The 18824-nt window shown below is 44.4% G+C and overlaps 1 protein-coding gene across 2 annotated transcripts in view; it reads left to right on the top strand.

Annotated features, from left to right (window-relative positions):
* Positions 1–247: 247 nt before the first annotated feature.
* Positions 248–18824, top strand: part of LOC311008259 (serine/threonine-protein kinase BRSK2-like) — a gene marked incomplete at its 3' end in the record, with an annotated part of 116591 nt that continues 98014 nt past the window's right edge. For both annotated transcript variants that reach the window (XM_084001762.1, XM_084001763.1), the window contains exon 1: positions 248–432. In XM_084001762.1, the coding sequence (XP_083857888.1) occupies positions 339–432 (94 nt within the window). In that variant the 5' untranslated portion in view covers positions 248–338. The remainder of the gene's footprint in view (positions 433–18824) is intronic.

Here is an 18824-nt window from a genome sequence, read left to right as displayed (position 1 = left end):
CAGCGCACCGCTCCTCCGGCACCAACACCATGACACCCAGATTCAGAGCCGCAATCTGAGCCGCACCGAGGACGACACCGGCGGAGGAACCGCGAGCAAACTGGACGTGGAGACATACGCGCGCGCACACGTACACACGCAAGCCAAGCACGCACACAGGGCACGGAGGGAGAGAGAGAGAGACTGAAATTGCAGCGAGCAGCAGTCAGAGACACGGGAACGCCGACCGAGGCGAACTCCACTGCCCCGCGGAACTGAGCTTTTCTCCCCACAGAGACGCGTCCCACTCGGACACCCGTGAGAAAAATCACTCCCTGCGAGTCCGTTGACGCCAGAAAATGTCATCGTCGGGCAAGGACGCCAACAGCGGGCATTACGCCAACTATGTGGGACCGTACCGCTTGGAGAAGACGCTCGGCAAAGGACAGACAGGTTAGTGAAAGCCCCCCTCTGAAACCTCCCAGATGCGGGTGATGCTGTCAGGGCTCTCCTCTCCTCTCCTCTCCTCTCCTCTCCTCAGCACCGCCGCGCCTGCTTGCTGACATCATGACGGGTTGCATTTCTGCGTCGGCGCTGCGTGTTCTGAATGTGCCGCTGCGGGAAAGAGGGGGGAATCAGAGAAATGCCCCATAATTGCGGATGTTTCTGGTGGATGCGGCTTTGCTGGATCCAGGCAGATGATGATGGTAGTGGTGATGGTGATGATGATGCTGATGCTGATGATGGTGGTAGTGTGCCTTTAATCCTTGTTGTCAGGCAGAGAGGGCTCGGTGATAATGGGCCCTTGTGATTTTTCTTGTCTCTAATTCCGTTATAGCATCCATCTGTCACATGGGCCCGCTCTCTGCAGAAGAGACAGAGCGGTGATGCTGCACTGTCCGGTCCCTACACACACACACACACACGCGCACACACACACACACCATATTCAGCTCATAGCTTTACACACATACACACACGCACTGCAGCTGCAACATCACACATTTCTGCATATTTGTTCCAGTGATGCAGTGTATGCTGCTGCTGCTGCTGCTGGGTGTCTTCCTGGACCCTCGGTCAGGCTGGGTGATGTTTCATGGTGCTGATGATGTAAGCCCACTGTAGTCTGGTATCTGTATTTTTATCATACACCTGGCTGATTGTCACTTGCACAAAGCAGTTCAAGTATTTCATGAGTCATGCTGGTAGAAAAAAGAAGAAAGTGGCTGAGGCTTAGTTTGGACTGTTTCTGGGAGCTGGTATTTGAGGTGTTATTGATTTTTAATATCTTTCATGAGAGGTTTGCAATTCTCCAGACAGCCCTTGGCATAAATATGATGGAGAAAATACTTGATACCCCCCTCAATAATCATTGGAAACCGTTTGTAGCTGATGGTTATCTCAGTGATATGCACGTTAAGGAGAAATTAAAGTGTCAATATCAAGTATTCATGACTAATTGTCCTGTTAGGCAAACCAGTAACAATCCTACAAGGAAACTAAACGACCTACAATAAACTTGTCTCATCTTATCAAAGTAATATCAGTCAGCTTATTAGATACGCCCTGCTGTAACGGATGCAACCAGTACACCAAGTTCTCCTCGTGGAGGCTGCAGATTAGTGGTGATCTTGAACTGTATTGCAGGTTTTTTTTTTTTTGTCCATCCCATTAGTATGAGGGTCGGCTGAATGACAGGAGCTCCTCTCGGCTCACTGATGAGCTGCGCAGGCTCGCCGTTCATCTCCAGAGTGAACGTCACAGTGATTTGTCTCCACAGTCAGCGCGCAGTTACGTGCTACACCGTCTGGATGGCTCAGGCCAGGTTCCCCTGTTTCAGACACCCCCACCATCTGTGATCGCATGTAGCCAAAAATGATCAAGGTGTCTCCGTCCGGTTCCAGCAGGTAGGAGCCACGCGCTTCTCCGCTCCCTCGGCGGGTGAATTATTCATGACCAACCAATTAGCTGGCTGCTGGAGTTGGATTGTAGCATCCTCTGCTGCTGCTGTATTAATCACACAATACTTCTATTTAGCAGATTGAGTAAAGCTGCAGCAGTGTGCATTTTACTCGCACAAAGACGCACAGATAATTTGGTTTCTTCTTCAGTGGGATTAATTATGGAGGACTGCAGATCCAGTCCCACACACTCTGTTCCTGCTTTGCTCCAAGGGCAACTATCTGTCCCATCAACACCTTTTGCTATGGAACACCTGCGCTGTATGAAACATCAGCAAAATGGGAGTGTTGGACCACAAATGGCCTGAATATGATTTTTCTCTTCCTATGTGACCCAGATCAGATTGTTTAATGACAGTTGAGTCTGAACAGCACAGGTCAGATGAAATCTGATCTTTTCTTACCAGATTCAAGCTCCATTCACATCAGATCATCAGATACATTTTTCAAATACCAATGCAACCTGTTTTGCAACTTTCAGATTGCCATTCATCATATCTGGGTGTAGGCAGAGTCACAAACATGCAAACATCATGATCCCATCAGTCCTGACACAGACTCCACCTCCACATACACCTCTGAATTAGCATCTGTCGCTCCACAAAAAGCCCTGATTACACTCTTAAGTTCTCCTTCTCACCTGCTTCCACTGCCCAATAACCTGGACATTAAACTGTGAACGCTCAACGTCTGTGGCCTCCATGTTTGTTATTCCCAACATCTTCTCCTTGATTACTTCTGTACATAGGGGTTATCTGTGATGTCTTCTTGCCCAGGTCATCAGGGTCATGACTGGTTCATATTGGAGTTTAATAGTTCGTAAAAGACAATGTGCATCAAGAATCATATCTATAAAAAAAATCACAATTAAGGGTGCAGTGTCAGTTGCGTTTTAGAGCTAGGTTTTTATCACAGCTTAATTCTGCATTGAAAGTGTTAAATCATGATGCCTACCTCAGTTGCTTGATTATTATTATACAAAATTGTTATACAAAAAAACAGTGATGTACGCGATGTCAAACTAAATAATGGAGTTAAATTAAATTGCTCTTTAGTCCAGTTACAGCAAATAGGCTATTGATCACTCTAGGTTGATTGGTAGAACATCAATCAGTAGAAACCTTGTCATTTATTCAGTTATCTAACATTATGATTTAATTGTCTGCTGGATACTTGTGGGATTTTGCCAAGATAATGGAGAAATGTCACACTCGCACCCTCACCAGTTAATCAATTCATGTGAAAAATGAGCACGTTATCCAATAGTATTCCTGCCAGCCTTACTGGGTTCTAGATGCAGAGATAATCACTAGCATCTATGGTTTTTGCTTTGATTTGCCCACAGTGGATGAGGCACAGTTGTGTTTGAAGCTCACGTCTGAAGCCGCTGCAGTGACTTGTCTCTCTGTGGCTCCACAGCCTGAAATCAATCTCAAGTTGAAACACAGTCCCACAGACATTAATGCTCATGTTCCCCGACGCTCACACTGACCCACTCTGAGTGTTTGTGCACTTTGTGAATGTGCTTAAGTGCATATACGTGTAGAGATGTAGACACCGTGTGCAGAGGTGTGTGTGTGTGTGGGCTGTAGCGCAGGCTGTAGAAGAGTGATAGTCTGCTTGTTGGAGGCTGATGGTATGAATCGAAGGCTGCAGTGCTGAGCTGGCAGACAGGGATGTCCGTATGTCATTAAACCACCTCCACAAGTGCAGGGCAAGCCCACGCTCTTTGTTACTCTGTGTGTGTGTCTGTGTCTGTGGGAGACACAGGGGATTGCTGATGCAGTTTATTAATACACAAAGGAGCACAACATAATGCCAGATTGTTTTCTATTAAAATTCCAACGAATAAATCACAGTCATTGATTCACAGCATGTTCTTTATGATTGGATTTTTATTTGAGGCACTGTTTTTGAATTTTGAAAATATTTTATCACTTCTTTGTTCTGTATACTTACTGTAATAAAGGATAAAGCATCCATCTCAATTAAGTATCCTGATAACACTCCTTATCACCGCTATAAATATAAATTTTTATTTCAATCTCCAATCTACATTCAGTTACTATTATAGAGTGTCAGTGCAAGTCCCAAAACATAACTTTTTCTGATACTTTGGGGATGATGAACATTTTTCTTTTTGCATTCTTACATGTTAAACACTATGAACAAATAGTTAAACAGCAAGTTTATCTCAGTGAAATACAGATGTTTTTATGTGTTTTAGATATAAAGCCAGAGATGTTATTGAAGACATAAAAGGATGGCCGCTGAGTAAATAAATCCTGCCAAACATGATCTACCTTTAGTGGCAAAATTATTTATTGTCGATGATTCTTATTTACTTAATCAGCAACAATTATAAACTGTTTGAGCTTCTATCATGAGACATTTTGTTGTTACATGACCATTGAATTCATCAGTCAGGACTCAGTGCCATAAACCAAATGATAATTTAAAAAAAAAAGGATAAAAGATTGGGTCTTGAGAGAGAAGTAATGTGAAGTTTTGCTGCTGTGCATCTGGCAGTTAGTGGTTAGCTTGTGTGACCACAGAGGCGAGTTTGAAGCTCTGAGTTGTTATGAGCGTGCAGTTGGAACAATGCCCTCATGGTGTGTGTGGTGGTCGAGGCTGAATGGCGAGAGGCTGTGCTGACTGAACAATTAGTCAGTCTGTTTTCATGTGTGTGAGACTGTGTGTGTGTGTGTGTGTGTGTGTGTTGGGAGGGGGGTTGAAGTGAACCACTTTTTTTTTTACACTGATTTCCCAGGCTCCATGTACAGCTCTCATTTTCTAAGTGTTGTCCAACAGTGTGTGGATGGTTGTCATGGTTTCATTCCTCCTCCTGTGACAATGGCCACTCTCTTCATCTCTACAGCCGCCAACCTCTTCCTGCTCTCGTCCTGTCTCTGTTCTCACATCTGTTTCTTTGACCAGCATTTACCTCTTTGTTGGTGATCAAGAGGCTGAAGTGTGTAGATGTGAGAACCATTCACTGGTCTCTCAACACTTAACACTTAACAATCTGATTATTATTTTTATTATTATTGGAAAGTGACCAAGGCATTTCTAACCCTCTTCTTTCAAAGAATGATGATCAGGATATGTGGAGAACAAGGCTCTGGGTGATGAGAAATGGACGGGTACAATAATTTCATTTCAGGAGCCAGAAAAATTAGCGTGACAACTTCTGCTAAATTAAAATATGTGGTCGTAACTTTAAGAAACAGGATGTACAGATCTATTGGACAATGATTTCGTCAGATTCTGAGGTGAAACTACACCTGGGAGATGGGGACATGTTTCTTTTTAATTGTCTACAATCTGTAGTGTGTACGTGTGTGTGTTTGCCCCTCTTATTTTAATGAAAGTGTCATGTTATTGACATGGAACATCCTAAAGACTGTAGTCCCTAAGCCCCAGTGTGTGTGTGTGTGTGTGTGTGTGTGTGTGTGTGTGTGTGTGTGTGTGTGTGTGTGTGTGTGTGTGTGTGTGTGTGTGTGTGTGTGTGTGTGTGTGTGTGTGTGTGTGTGTGTGTGTGTGTGTGTGTGTGTGTTCAGTGGGGGTGGTGTAGGCAGCAGGGAGAGCCCCAGCACAGATGGCTGCCTTTAGGTGGCTGAAATACAGCTTCATTATCAGCAGGTTGCAGGTGGTAACGCTCCCATCACTCTCACTGCCTATGCAATAGGCTATATATATATATATATATATATATACACATACACACACAGTGTATATATAGCCTTTGTTTGTGTATATGTTTGTGTCTGCACTGTGTTTTATCGGACTGGCTCTGCCTCATTATGCTGCATTAAATGTAAAACAGTTCACAAAATATTTATGGCACCACATCTGCATACAGAGCAGAGAGAAACACATTTTAATATGAGTTATATACCACAAAACCACAAAGAGAGCCCCAGAAAGGAAAGGACCAAACTGAAAATACAACATGGACGTTTTTCATACTGAGTATTTATTTAGCTGAAGTTAAAATGGGGCAATCAAAAGATTCTCCACACAACTTAAAGCTGGAGAGTCGTTTTTTTTAAATCAGTCTTTTCATTAATCAGAAGTGTTGCAGGTTGGAAGGTGTGAGGTGATGAATAATAAACAGTAGAGGCTACATGACTGTTAAGTAAAGAGTAAAAATATCACTCTCCTCTAGTTCTATGTATACAATTTTATTTATATATTGACTGGTCTTGTTTTGCCGGCTTTTATCACCCAGTGAGCAGTTTTTGATTGGAATGAGGGATTGTGGGAAAGAGACAATGTTTTTTTTATTTCTGTGAAACTTTCCATCATTTTTTAAAATCTGTATTTTCACTCTGAGCTGTTTTCCCATCATGCCCGGCTGTGCATCTTCTCAGGCAACATTTGAAAACACAGTAGTTGCCATGAGCGCGCTCCAGCCAGCAAGACGGGGAGGAGGGAGGAGGTAGTGAAGTCTGTGGGGAGGGTTTCTCTGCAGACAGCAGGGGGGGTGGGGGTGGGAGTGATGAAAATTATGGCTGGTGTCAAACAACCTCTTCCACCTCCCCCCTTCTTCCTGTCTCCCCCTTTTTCTATACAGTACGTCCCCCTTTCAGATTGTTCTCTCTCTCTCTCTCTCTTGCTCTCGATCTCGCTCGCCTTCCCAGCTGAGAGTGCGGTTACCACGGCAACCGTAGGAATGCTCTCTCTCTCTCTCTTCTGTCTGTGGCTGGTTGGAGGTATGCTTGCTCCAGATCTGTGTGGCCCCGCTGCTCAGCCCTGGAAAGAGAGGTGGGGGTGGTGGTGGTGGTGGTGGTGGTGTTTTGCCTGAGCCATTAAACAATGAATGAAAAACCACCCCCCATCTCTCTCTCTCTACTCTCTCTCTCTGTCTCTCCATCGCTCTCATGTTGTCCTTACATTGCTCACTCACTGCACAACCCCCTCCCGTTCCTCTCTTTCGATCTCTCAGAGGTTTGTCAGGCTAAGGCTCGAGCCCATCTCTGAATCCCTGCTGCTTGAACATGTCCTTACTGGGAGGCGGCACAATTTTCATCTTCCCAGCTCAGCTAATGCTTCTCTGTATGCGAGATTATCCACAGCCTCTCCTTGCAGGACACATTCAATATACCCCTCACCCTCCACCATGCCTCACTCCACTGTAGGAGAGAAAATAGGGAAGGGGATGAGGCGGACACAGAGAAGTTATAAACAAAGTTCTGCCAGCAGTGTCATGGCCCAGAATCAAGAGGTTCAACAACAGTGACGCGACGCTACGCCCTCTGACCTCCGACCTCCGACCTTACTTCTCTTTCTGCCTGTGAAAGTTATAGCGTTTGTCTCCGTGTTACGGTGCAGGAGAGATTCATCAAGAGCAGCGATGGTGAGGATAAAAACAGACCATAATAAATGCTGTTCTTAGAAATGCTGAGCAAATTAATGATGCAAGAAAAGAAAGTAAAAACAATTTTCATATCAGACCAAAGTAATCTTTGATAGCGTGGGAACAGGAAGAACAAAGTCTGTTTATCGTGTGTGTGGCTCGACAGAGAGATGCTGCTGGTGTGATTCAATTAGCTGGAGCCATGCTTGCCTCTGGCGCACACACACATACACACACACACACACACACACACACACACACACACACACACACACACACACACACACACACACACACACACACACACACACATTTATTGGCTTGTTCCCGGGGCTCGCAGACTCACAGTGTTGAGTTAGTTTAGATTGCTGTCATCTTGCCTGTGGCTGTCAGTCATTAACAAGTCTCCCTGCGCTGCTGATGCTGCTGAAATATTTAGGTGGCTGAAGACACAAGCGCCAAACGCATCTCAGTGTGTGGGGGTGTGTTGCTGCTGCTGCGTGATGTCGTGATGATAGCGGAAGCTTTTTAATATTAGACACCTGGTTGGTGCCAAGTCATTCACCGACACCTTCCACTTGTGGATGTGAACCAGGTCCACTTTCAGTGCTGACAAATTAAACGTAACTGATGAATTAACATTTTTTCCCATTTTAGAAGAACCAATGATTTTTGAACTGCTCATTGGTTCACCTGTCCTCACGATTCTCCTCCTGAACAACTCTCTTTTTGACATAATGAGAGATAATGAGCTGGGTGTGCTCACAAAACTAAAATAATGTTTCCATAAAAACAAAAGACTAGAATATTGTACAGTGTTGTGAAAATGAAGTAGTTCATGTTTGTAGGCTGTTATTCATCTCCTTCTGTCATCCATCACCGTCCATAAATCACTGCCACCCCCAAACTAAGTGAATTATTGTACCACTGTACACACTTCAGTTACATTTAACACCAAAAAGAAATGAAGAAACAATTTTGAGTTTGAAAATATATTTTACCACTTAATCTGTCACGTTCCGCTGAAAGTGAAACACAAGGTGCAGTTAAGTCATACCCACTGTAGATGGAAGAATGTGCGATTTTTTCCATCTGTCTTCATGTTTGTGCATGAATCTGCTTCAAATGCTCAAACAAACTGTCTTCAGCAGTAGTTGATGTGTCTGTACTGTTTGTACTGCAGCAACATGCAGGCTACTACTGATGTTAGGTCGTGTCTAGAGACGTGAGAGGTACATGAGAGGCATTCACTCTTGCCGGTGTTACATAAACATTTTGTTCATTGGGCAGAGATGTTGTTGGACCTCTTCACATTGGTCTGTATTAAGTGTATCAGTCTTTACCTCCTATATCTTTCTCTATCTCTCCATACGTGTCTTTAGACAGAGGAGTCACTTTCTGAGTCCTGAGTTCATCCCCATCAGTTATATGCATTATGTTACCGCAGATGGCTTATGTAGTAGGTAGATCTCTAATTAGCTCCTGCAGTGTGCATTGCACAGCTGGATAACTGTCATGTGATTGCAGATGATTGTTTTGTTGTTAGCGTCGAACACGCAGAAGCACATGTGTACATCGATGAGTTCGATATGTTCGTGTGCACGTGTGGGACTGCGTTGCCACCTGCCGTGACGGCTCTGATTGGCTTCGGTGCAGCCTGTTCTGTTGAGAGTGAGTGATGTAATTTTCAATGACGTCTTTGTGGATCAACTGGGGAGAGGGAGAATGAGGTTCTGGGACCCCGCCGAGCAGCAGCGGTGCCACCGGGCTCTGTCAGTCCAATCATCAACACTTATCCTGATTGCAACACCTGTTAAGGTGGAAATGTTGAGGGCACTCAGGCCACCGCAAGAGAAGTGGTGAGGCTGATCTGCTCTCAGCTCTCTGACAACACTGCCAGCGCAAACATACACACGGGAAAGAGTCTGCTCTGCAATTACACTGTTAATTAATTCATTAACATCGTTGTGCAGTAACCTCTGATTTCAGTTCCCTTAACAGCAGAAGGAACCAGGTCTTTATTGGAACTGGTTTATATTGGACACCTGCTTTTATTCCTCATTCCTCTGTTGTCTTGATAAAGGCAGTGCAATTTACATTTCCACAGCATTAATGCAACAATGGTCTTCCCTTCATTGGAAGGCTTTTAATGTGAAAGGTTTGCAGGAAATGATTGATGTTTTTTCTTTGACCGTTTGTGTTGAAATCAATCAAGAAAATGGCAAAGAAGAGGCAGAAGTGGTACCACTGTGGAAGAGCACCTCTCTTCTTTTTCTCCGTTTGTTTATTAACAACCTGTCACTTTTTATTTGGCTGTAGGTCATGCCTTTACGAATATTGTTTTTATATGGAAATTTAATATGTCTGTCTTTCGGCTGATGGTTGAACATAAGTTTAATTGCTGCTTTCAAGACTCCAACTGAGTTGTTGACATGGTTTGTGCCCAACTGAGACTTGAGATCTTCAGACAGGGACCTGCTTATTCTCAAGGTCAAGAACCTGACGCTGCGACTCTTTAACCTCCTTGAAATCTTGTCTCCACAGTCAAATGTTGATGTGAGGTACTTTGACCTTGTCTTTACTTTTTTCCTGTGAAGCACTATGTAACTTTGTTAAGAAAAGTGCCATGTGAACTATTTGAAGATGGCATCTAGGAAAGTAGGTTGTCAGGGATGCTGATGCATGAACGTGTTACCACAGCCCCTGAACAGGCTCACACCACAAACAACAGCAGGGGCAGCTCCTTCAGGTCATCTCAGTCCTTCTCAGTCCTTCTCAGTCCACACCAGAGTCGGGTCACATCTTAAATGAGCTGAAATAAACAAGCAAATGCACCGGAGGTCAACAGATCAGGGGTGAAAGTGACCTTAGGCTCCAGCCTGCAGGTTTCTATCACTGTCAATGAAAGTGCTCTGTCACTTATCTTCAATCTCTTCTTTAATCCGACCCTGCCTCCTGTCCATTCAGATATCTCCACCAGAAAACGTCTTCACATGATGTGATATTCAACAGAGGCCAATTTAATGCCTCAATCAATAGCTGGTAATCAAATGGGAATGGGTTATGGCTCCAGATAAGCCCCTTATGGTCCTGCAGCCCTCTTCCTGCAGCCAAAAACTTAATGAAATTGAGTATAAATCCCTCTTCTCTCTTCCTCTAAAACTCTCTTTCATCCCTTTCCAAAAGCAATCTGGACTTTCCCCCTGAGTCAGCGTTTTACAGCGTCCAGAAGTGAAGCAGAGGAAATTACCATGTGAAGAGCTGCTTTACTTTCCCTCTCTCTGATCCAGCCCCGTGCCCACGCTCGACCCTCACTTCATTTCATAGCAATATGGAGTTTCTGGTATCTCATATTAGATAAATAAACTCCCCTCCTTCCTTCTCCTAAAACCCCTGACTAATGCGTGATGGGATGGCCGAGAGCTTTGGTACAAGGCGATTTCACTTTGGAATTTCACGGCAAAGAGGACGCTGTCATGGATGGAGAGTCCACTTAGCTACAAAGCCTTAATGAGGTTTTCGCACTTTGCTCATTAGCATTACCCATGAGCACCAGAGACAGGCTGCAGCACTGCTGTATCATGTCCTTTTTGCGGCGGCAGGTCACTCACGTGGTAGTGGGCTTTTACACAGATGGTCCAGGCTCCGGAAGAACCACTTCCCACCTCAGAGCAGGCGTCCAGTCCACACAGATGGCTCGTCAGCGGTGGCGCGTGCAGATGAGCTGCGTCTCCTGGAGCCGCAGCCTCAGCGAAACAACCAATCATGTGGCATAATCAGATTATGGGGTGTGGGGCGGCGGGGATGGAGGCGTGAGAAACGCTACTTTACTGGTAGCAGTAGCAGGTACTACAGCACCCAGGCTGTAGTGTATGTGTGTGTGGAGCTGGAGGTTGTAAGTTACACAATACATCATAATAACAATCATTACTGAATAAACATGTAGAGAGAACAGACATACCATCATGTATATTGCCATAGTATTCCATGCATAAAGTGTGTGTGAGTGTGTGTGTGTGTGTGTGCACCCAGCCACTATGTTGCAGTATTTCAGGGAGTGCTCTTTCTCTAACCTGCAGTGTGGTGTGAGCACTGTTCAGGCTGCAGTGCTGCATTACAGCAGAGAGCGGCTGCAGCCTCTCTGCAGTAAACACACAAACACACACTCGCACACATTCACGTCTCATGGTGTTGCCAGTGTTATTTAAGGGAGGAAAGGGGCCCAGGCTGCAATACAATATTTGTGAAAATGTTTCTGCACCACACTTTCTAGCTACTGTGTGTGTGCGTGTGAAGTCAGACACTGCAGGTGTAAATGACTTGGACAGGCGCGCCTAGAGGTCATACATTAGTAGTAGTTGAATTAATTGTACCATGCTGAATAATTTCACAATGAACATTAACTTTTAGCTGCGAGCGTCAGCAGCACACGATGGCGGCAGTCAACAAAAGACCAGGAAGGTTGCTGTGAGTGACATGGGCTGTTCAAAGGGTTAATCTGGCTGTTTCTGCTCTGGTGACCTCCCTGACCTTTCTCCTAGCACCACCACCATGCGTCATATCAGTATTCAATATGTGAAATAAAATTAAAATGCATAAACCTCCTTCGTTAAAGACAAGAATTCTATTTTATTGTGTTTGGGCCACTTTGAGCGACCACGTCCCAGCGTCCTTGTCTGTTCCTGGGGGCCTGGTTGTCTCAGTTTGGTTTTGAATCCAAAATGACCAACAAAGAGTGAGTTGTGTTCAGTTGTATTTGCTGTAAAATGATCAGTCAGAGAGAAAGGTTGAAGAGATGGGTGTGTCAGTCTCCTTTACTAATAATGACAAAGAAGTTTAGTAGATTAAAGATGGGATATTTCTCTCATACTTAATAGTATAATAGTACAGTGCAGTAGTACAGTTCCACTTTGACTGCAAGTAAACAAGCCAACATTACACTGTAAACAAACTGACGCTGTTCCTGTTACACTGACTGGGGTATTCTCTGTCTTTGTCTCTGACCTGCTGGTGGCTCTCATTACCATTACACACCAGCAATTGGGATTGGCATTGATTTCATCGTCGTTATCGGTTCTGCTAATCAGCTCGGTCAATTCAATTGTTCATCAATTCCCTTTACGATTCCTGATCAATTTTCTGCATTCATTCATTTATTCATATAAACCTAGGCCTGTGTCTTCTCTAGGAGCATCTGTCTGGAGCAGAGCAGACACAAATCACTAAAAGATGAAAGTGAATATTGGTTGAGAAGACAAAGAACTGAATTGCATTATATGATATTGACTGCATCAATAATGTAGCTGCACGGCGGCGGCTTCACAAGCTCTGCAGTCAACACATCTTCTTTTTTTTAAGGTTGTAAATGTACAGAAGTCTTGTATGAAGATAAACACAGACGTAGTAATGATGTCACACGGCAACAGCAGTATGTCATCAGATATAATGTGAGTTTTTGTCTTTCTGTGGAATATTTGTTAAAATTTGTTCTGAGAGGATGAAGATGAGTCACTGTTGATCTTCTTCTTGCCACTGGAAGAAGATGGCTGTGATACACGTGCTGTAGATGTTCAGTGGTTGGTCTCTGTCCTGTATGAGAGGACAAAAGGAGGAGGTGTCGGTGGGTGGTGGGCCTCAAAGCTGCCACCCCTGTTGGATTGGCCTTAATCTGCCGGTAATCCAACCATCCAGTGTGACTGTGGTTTCAAACAAACAAAATGAGGAGCTCAGATTTGAGAGTTGTTTGTTGTCACTTCTTAAATCCTGGAATCACAACTGAGCTTTAGTATTTTAGTTTGTACATATTTTAAATGGGACATCTAAATCTGTGATCAACCCAGTTGTTTGCAGATGCTGGTTGGATCCGTACCTGTGTGTAAATTCACAACAGTTCATTTTTCTGTCAGAACGCTGCTGCAGATCCCTGTTGTTGTGAAAGTGTTGGCCTGGTAATGGAGGAGGAGGGGGCTGACAGGAGGTCATGACCCTCATTACACCACCTGCCAGATGGCCAAACACCATGCCGTGAATGTGTGTGTGCGTGTGTGTGTGTGTGTTTGTGTGTGGGCCTGGGTCTGTTATCATGGATGAACGCAGACATTCACATGAGTACGAACTAGGTGCTGACACATTACAGACTGTGAAAGAAAGGGAAAGCACACAAAGGGTTCCAGGGGGAGTTGTAATTTCTTCATGCAGGTCAGTGAAAGCAACTTGACATCATTTGTCAACAACAGACATTGCACACTGAGCGTAAAACCTAAAGCTCCATTCAATATAAAGTGTCATGTTTATTCTAAAGCTCCATACAGTATAAAGGTAGATGTCCATGTGTAGCGTGACTATAAATCAGGTCTAGGTTCTATATTAATACTGTGAAAGTCTCAAAACCTCAGTCCACAGAGAAATGCACACAGCCTGTATTCAGAAACTGAGCCTTCAAACCAGTTGTCAGGAATTCTGTGACTTTATGATGTCACAACTGAGCAGTCACCAAGCCCCACCCTACTGGACCCATCATTCAACACTTGCAGGATTTGGTTTCTCTGAGTCTTTTACCTGAAATCTGCTCTATTTTTATTGGATCACTCAGAAAACAGTCAGCCAACCAGAGGAGAGGCTCAGAGCGCCCTCTCCACTGAAATGAAGCTCAAATGAAATGAAGAATGAATTTAATGCTCAGCTGTAGCCTGAGTTGCAGTCCTCCAGAGTAACTTACATTAGCTCATAATGAAATCCTTAAGAATCAATATGTGATGAATGTCTGTGGGCACGAGGAGCTTCTGCTTCATGCTGACATCCTCATTCACTTCGACCAACCTGGTGTGTGTTTTCATTGCACATCCTCCTCCTTCTATCACCGAACTCTTGAGCTCATCAGCCCCCCTTCATCTCTGCTGCTGCCCACCCTCTTCTCCCTCGTCCTCTCTCTATCATTCCCTCTTGTCCTCAGGCACAGCAACACAGGCAGGATGAGTAGCGGGGGGTGGGAAGGCAGGGGGGCTGCAAACCAAGTCAAGTTCCTTGCTTGACCCTGCTGATGCAGTCTTCGTTCCTTAAGGCTAAAAGACCCAGCAGACTCCCTTAGTGCTGCTGGTGTTCATTCAGACGTTGAGAGGGGGGTTGCTTGTTCCTCCATGTGAAATGGGCTCACACATAGTCGGCCACAGAGAGCAAAGGAAAACACAGACTCCCACATGGAGTTGATCTTCAGTGAGGTGGATGACTGTAACCGTGGAAACTGAAGTCTTAGCTCTTAAGGTGGAAGCTGTAATGGGAGTTAAAACATCTGTAGCGTCAGTAGCTCTCTTAGTGTGACGTCATTCATCGCCTTGAGAAGAATTGATCTGGTTGTTGAGTCTCTGGAGAATCACCTCCACCCTCGCATCCATTCTTAGCTCAACAGATGAAGGATGACGCAGAGATGAATAAATTAGAGGCAAATAGAAACACTTTTGCCAACTGACATCCAGTCTATTGATCCATGATACCACAATGCTCGTTGCTGGCTAACAAGATGACCAGTTTTTACATGGTTGGCGGTGATAGCTTCTCACCCTGCATCACATTAGATGTGGAATAATGTTTTTTCAGTCAATTGACACAGGGACTCACCACTGTACAATGTTATTTTTTGTGCAAAAAGACATACATATTGCTAACCCTAACCCTAGACATAAGAATATGGGAAATCCTTGCAGAATCAATAATAAAATGCTCAAACTGTTGCCTTGATTAAAAGGGATTAGGGGGCTTGATTGTTGCTATTGTTTTCTGCTTTCAGACTTTGAATGCAGATCTGAAATAGATACTTGTGATTTGTTTGTTTTGAATCAGTAGTGTAAGTATCTGGAGAAGATGACGTCTCTCTAAGTTTGGGTATCAGTTGATTTCAATTCCAATAGCAGAATAACACTGATTTATTTAAGTAAATATGTCTGTCTGCACAACCCTGTGGTAAAGATGCAGCCAAAAGAGTCATGATTATCATTCACACTTGCCTCAGAGGAGATAACTTGGATGGAGTCAACACTGACTCAGGCCCATATGCTGATTGTACTGAGACCAGTGGCTGTAGTGGTGTTGGAGACACTTATGCTTCGTTTCTACTATGTGGTACCCGCTCGGCTCGACTCGGTACCAGGTACCATTCTTGAGGTCGTTTCTACGTTTCTATTACAGGATAGTACCGCCTTTAGAGTAGGTGGTCGTCACATCAACAACGCTACATAAAATAAAATAACATTTAATATAGATTGATCTGTTCATTTTTAAACATTTATTCATTGAAATGTGGTGATATCTGTGCATAGAGCCCCAGAGGCAGCGCTGCTGTACAGTACAAACATGAAGCTTCACTTTACATTAAGACTTATTAATGTGGTTGCCACAATTGCTAGAGTTTATCTGTGAGACCAACATATACACATAGAAAATATGAAAAGCTGAAAGCAGGAATTAAAACAGCTTTCAAACGCTCAGGATATTCATGCATGCCGCGCATTGATCATGCAGTGAAGATTCTCGACCAGTCAGTGCAGTGTCACCTTTTAGTACATCTTTACCAGTTTTGGACCCTGAGCCGAGGTGGTACCAGAAAAGTAGTTCCATGCAGGTCCCAGATTCCAGGTACTCTTATCTAATGGAAACGCCAAAAGGGTGAGTGGAGTGGAGTCGAGCTGTTCCCATGTAGTGGAAACATTAGAGGAGAGAGATTTTGGGCATGTGGTCAGCGGGAGCAGGTCTTCTCCTCCTTGGACTCTCCAAAGAGGAAGCTGGAGAGGAGAGGAGAGGAGAGGAGAGCCTGAGCTGGAGCTAAAAATACTACCCATCATCTCGGAGAGTCATACAGACTTGTTCAGCTCTGGACCCCTGCCAGCAGAGCTCAACACACACACACACACACACACACACACACACACACGGGCTGAGCAGACAAAGACAGCGCTTCGAGCAAAAACTGGAACTAGAGAGGCAGGTGGACGGGGCAGAGAGGAGGATGGAGTGAAAGAGAGAGTGAGTGAGAGGGGGAGGGGCACGTATGGTAAAGGATGAATAAAAGCCAAGAGGAGGGGGGAGGGACGGAAGAGCAGGGGAGGGGGGAGGGGGGATGAAAAGTGAGAGCTTGCAGAAAAAGAACAATAAGAGTTATAAAGGGAAAAAAAGCAAAGAAAAAACAAGCCAGGTTAAAAATGGAAGAGGGGAAGGAGAAGTCTTTGTGATGAGCTGTGATGATACTTTGGCTGCCATCCAAGCCTGAAAGCAGATCTAACCGATGATGTAATCGTTTGTCATTGGTCCCAATTACTCAATAAGGCTTGATTGGCACTGAGGCGCAGCCAATTAGACGCCAGGACGCGTGACAATGACACCACACTGTACTGTACAGCACTCTGTGGTCTTGTGAGTGAGACTTAGGCCACAGCTGCTGGGGAAGGAGATGAAAAGCATCACACACACACACAAGTCCCACACACACACACACACACACACACACACACACATCATCAGCCAATCACGTGATACTGGTTCCTGTGTCCCAGCATGCCACATGTTTCAGTAATGCACCATTGCAGGAAGAGTAAGTCACATTTTAGACAAGCAGCCACGGGGGGGGAGGTGGTTGTTGGGTCCCTGGTCTCCTACCAGAGTTTCCCTCCTCGGTTAGGTCTCTTTCTCACCGCTGGTTCTCAATGTAATGTGACAGGGTGTCTGCCTGACAGGAAATGATCCACACTGCACATCTCTAAAAATGAGTGTGACGTTGTGACTGTTGTGTGACGGACTGGTGATATGTCCCTGGTGAGACACGTCCAGACTCTAGAAAGTGGGTCATCATCTCACTACAGTTAGTTACCGTCGGTAAATTCAAGTCGTCCAGACCCACAGTGCAATGCTGCTGCTGCAACTTGTCGTTGCTGTGACTGCAGAACAGTAACTAATCACAACATTTAGTAACACTCTCCGCATCCCCGTTGCTCTTGAACGCCTGTTTATTCGTGTAGCTGCTGCCCATCTGTTTGCAGACTCGGCCTCTCAGCCAGCTGCTGTCTGTTCTCAGTCCAGCCACAGTCACTTGCAGCCAGAGGAGACGGCTCCGTGAGGCCCATTGATGCTCCTCGATGGGAGGTCAGGCCTAATTGGCCGGCGTCCTATCTGTCTCACAATATGGGCCTTTGAACATGTGATTTAGTCGCCGCACTTTGGCTTTAATTTACACAAAAGGAGACTCTTCACAGTGCTCAATGGCTTCAAGTATCTTCCACTCAGAGCCCTTTTGTTTACTCTGATGATCAGTGTGGTGTCAGCCAGGAGCAGAGGGGCAGTGCAGGATAATATTCCTGTCATGTGCTCTTACTACTCTACTTTTTAGACAGATGACAATACAATATCTGTTCATATAATCACAATATGATGTTTTTTTTTCCATAATGTGCAACTCTAATTCAAACACTTGTGATACATATATGTTGGAGGCTCAACGTTTTACTGTTAAACGATGAATAAAATGACGTCAGTGCCACACTGCAGTAAATAAAATCAATAAAAATAACCAGAAAAAGTTCAAAAGCCTCTAACTTTCTTTTCTCAAGCCCCCATCAGTCCTACAGTATCCTACAGGACCACAAACTGCATGAACACAACACTAACACATTTTTCTTTAGTGGATCAACCAATGCAAAGACATCATCTCTAAATTAAACCGGACAGTTGCATGTTCAGGAGGGAACAAAACAGTCTTCATATAAGTTCTTATCAACCAACACATAAGTCATGTTTCCATCCACCTATTTTAATGCATATTTTGAAATTGCGCTTCAAAAAACCTTAAAGCAGAAGTAAGCAATCCGGTCGTTTTGGCTAACTTCTTGTCAGCCGATGGAGTTAGCAGTCCCCCCGCCCTCGTCATGGATCTACTGGTCCTCGTCCCTACGTCACCACATTCACGCGCATCCCTTGGCTGCACACACAGAGAGGACCGCCCCTTTATGCCGTTCAGAGCAGAGTGACTGACAGACCCGTGTTTCGGACCAAACACTCTATATAAGTGAGTGCTGTCGGAAGATATAACTATTTAAGACTTATATTAACACAAACATTCCGCTTACTTCTGCTTTAAGTGGAAGCACAAAAAATGCGCATCAACTCTTAAAGGCGAATCACATTTTTTTGCGCAAGGGGGCGGTGGAAAATTTGCTGTATATACAACCTAACATGGCCAAGTAAGCAGACATGGCTGTTATTATAACTCTTCCAAGACCAGGTATCTGGAGTATAATTTCTTCAAAACTCTATTAACTTCTCTCTTTTGCCACCTTCTTTTCCTTTCACCACCGGCTTTTCTGTTTGTTTACCTTTTTATCGTCATTGTACACGCTGTCTTCTTTCTCCTGTAGATTGCCAGCTGACTCAAAAATTAGAGCGTAACTGTAGTGGATGGAGATGCATACAAATATGCATTTCCTTTCATTGCATTAATAAAAATTTGCTTAGGATTTGCAATACAAATGAAATGGAGTAAATGG

This window comes from Trachurus trachurus (genome assembly GCF_905171665.1).
Source record: "Trachurus trachurus genome assembly, chromosome: 3".
NCBI lineage: Eukaryota > Metazoa > Chordata > Actinopteri > Carangiformes > Carangidae > Trachurus > Trachurus trachurus.
Note: the sequence above shows the minus strand (reverse complement) of the source record. Positions and strands in the feature narration are given on the sequence as shown.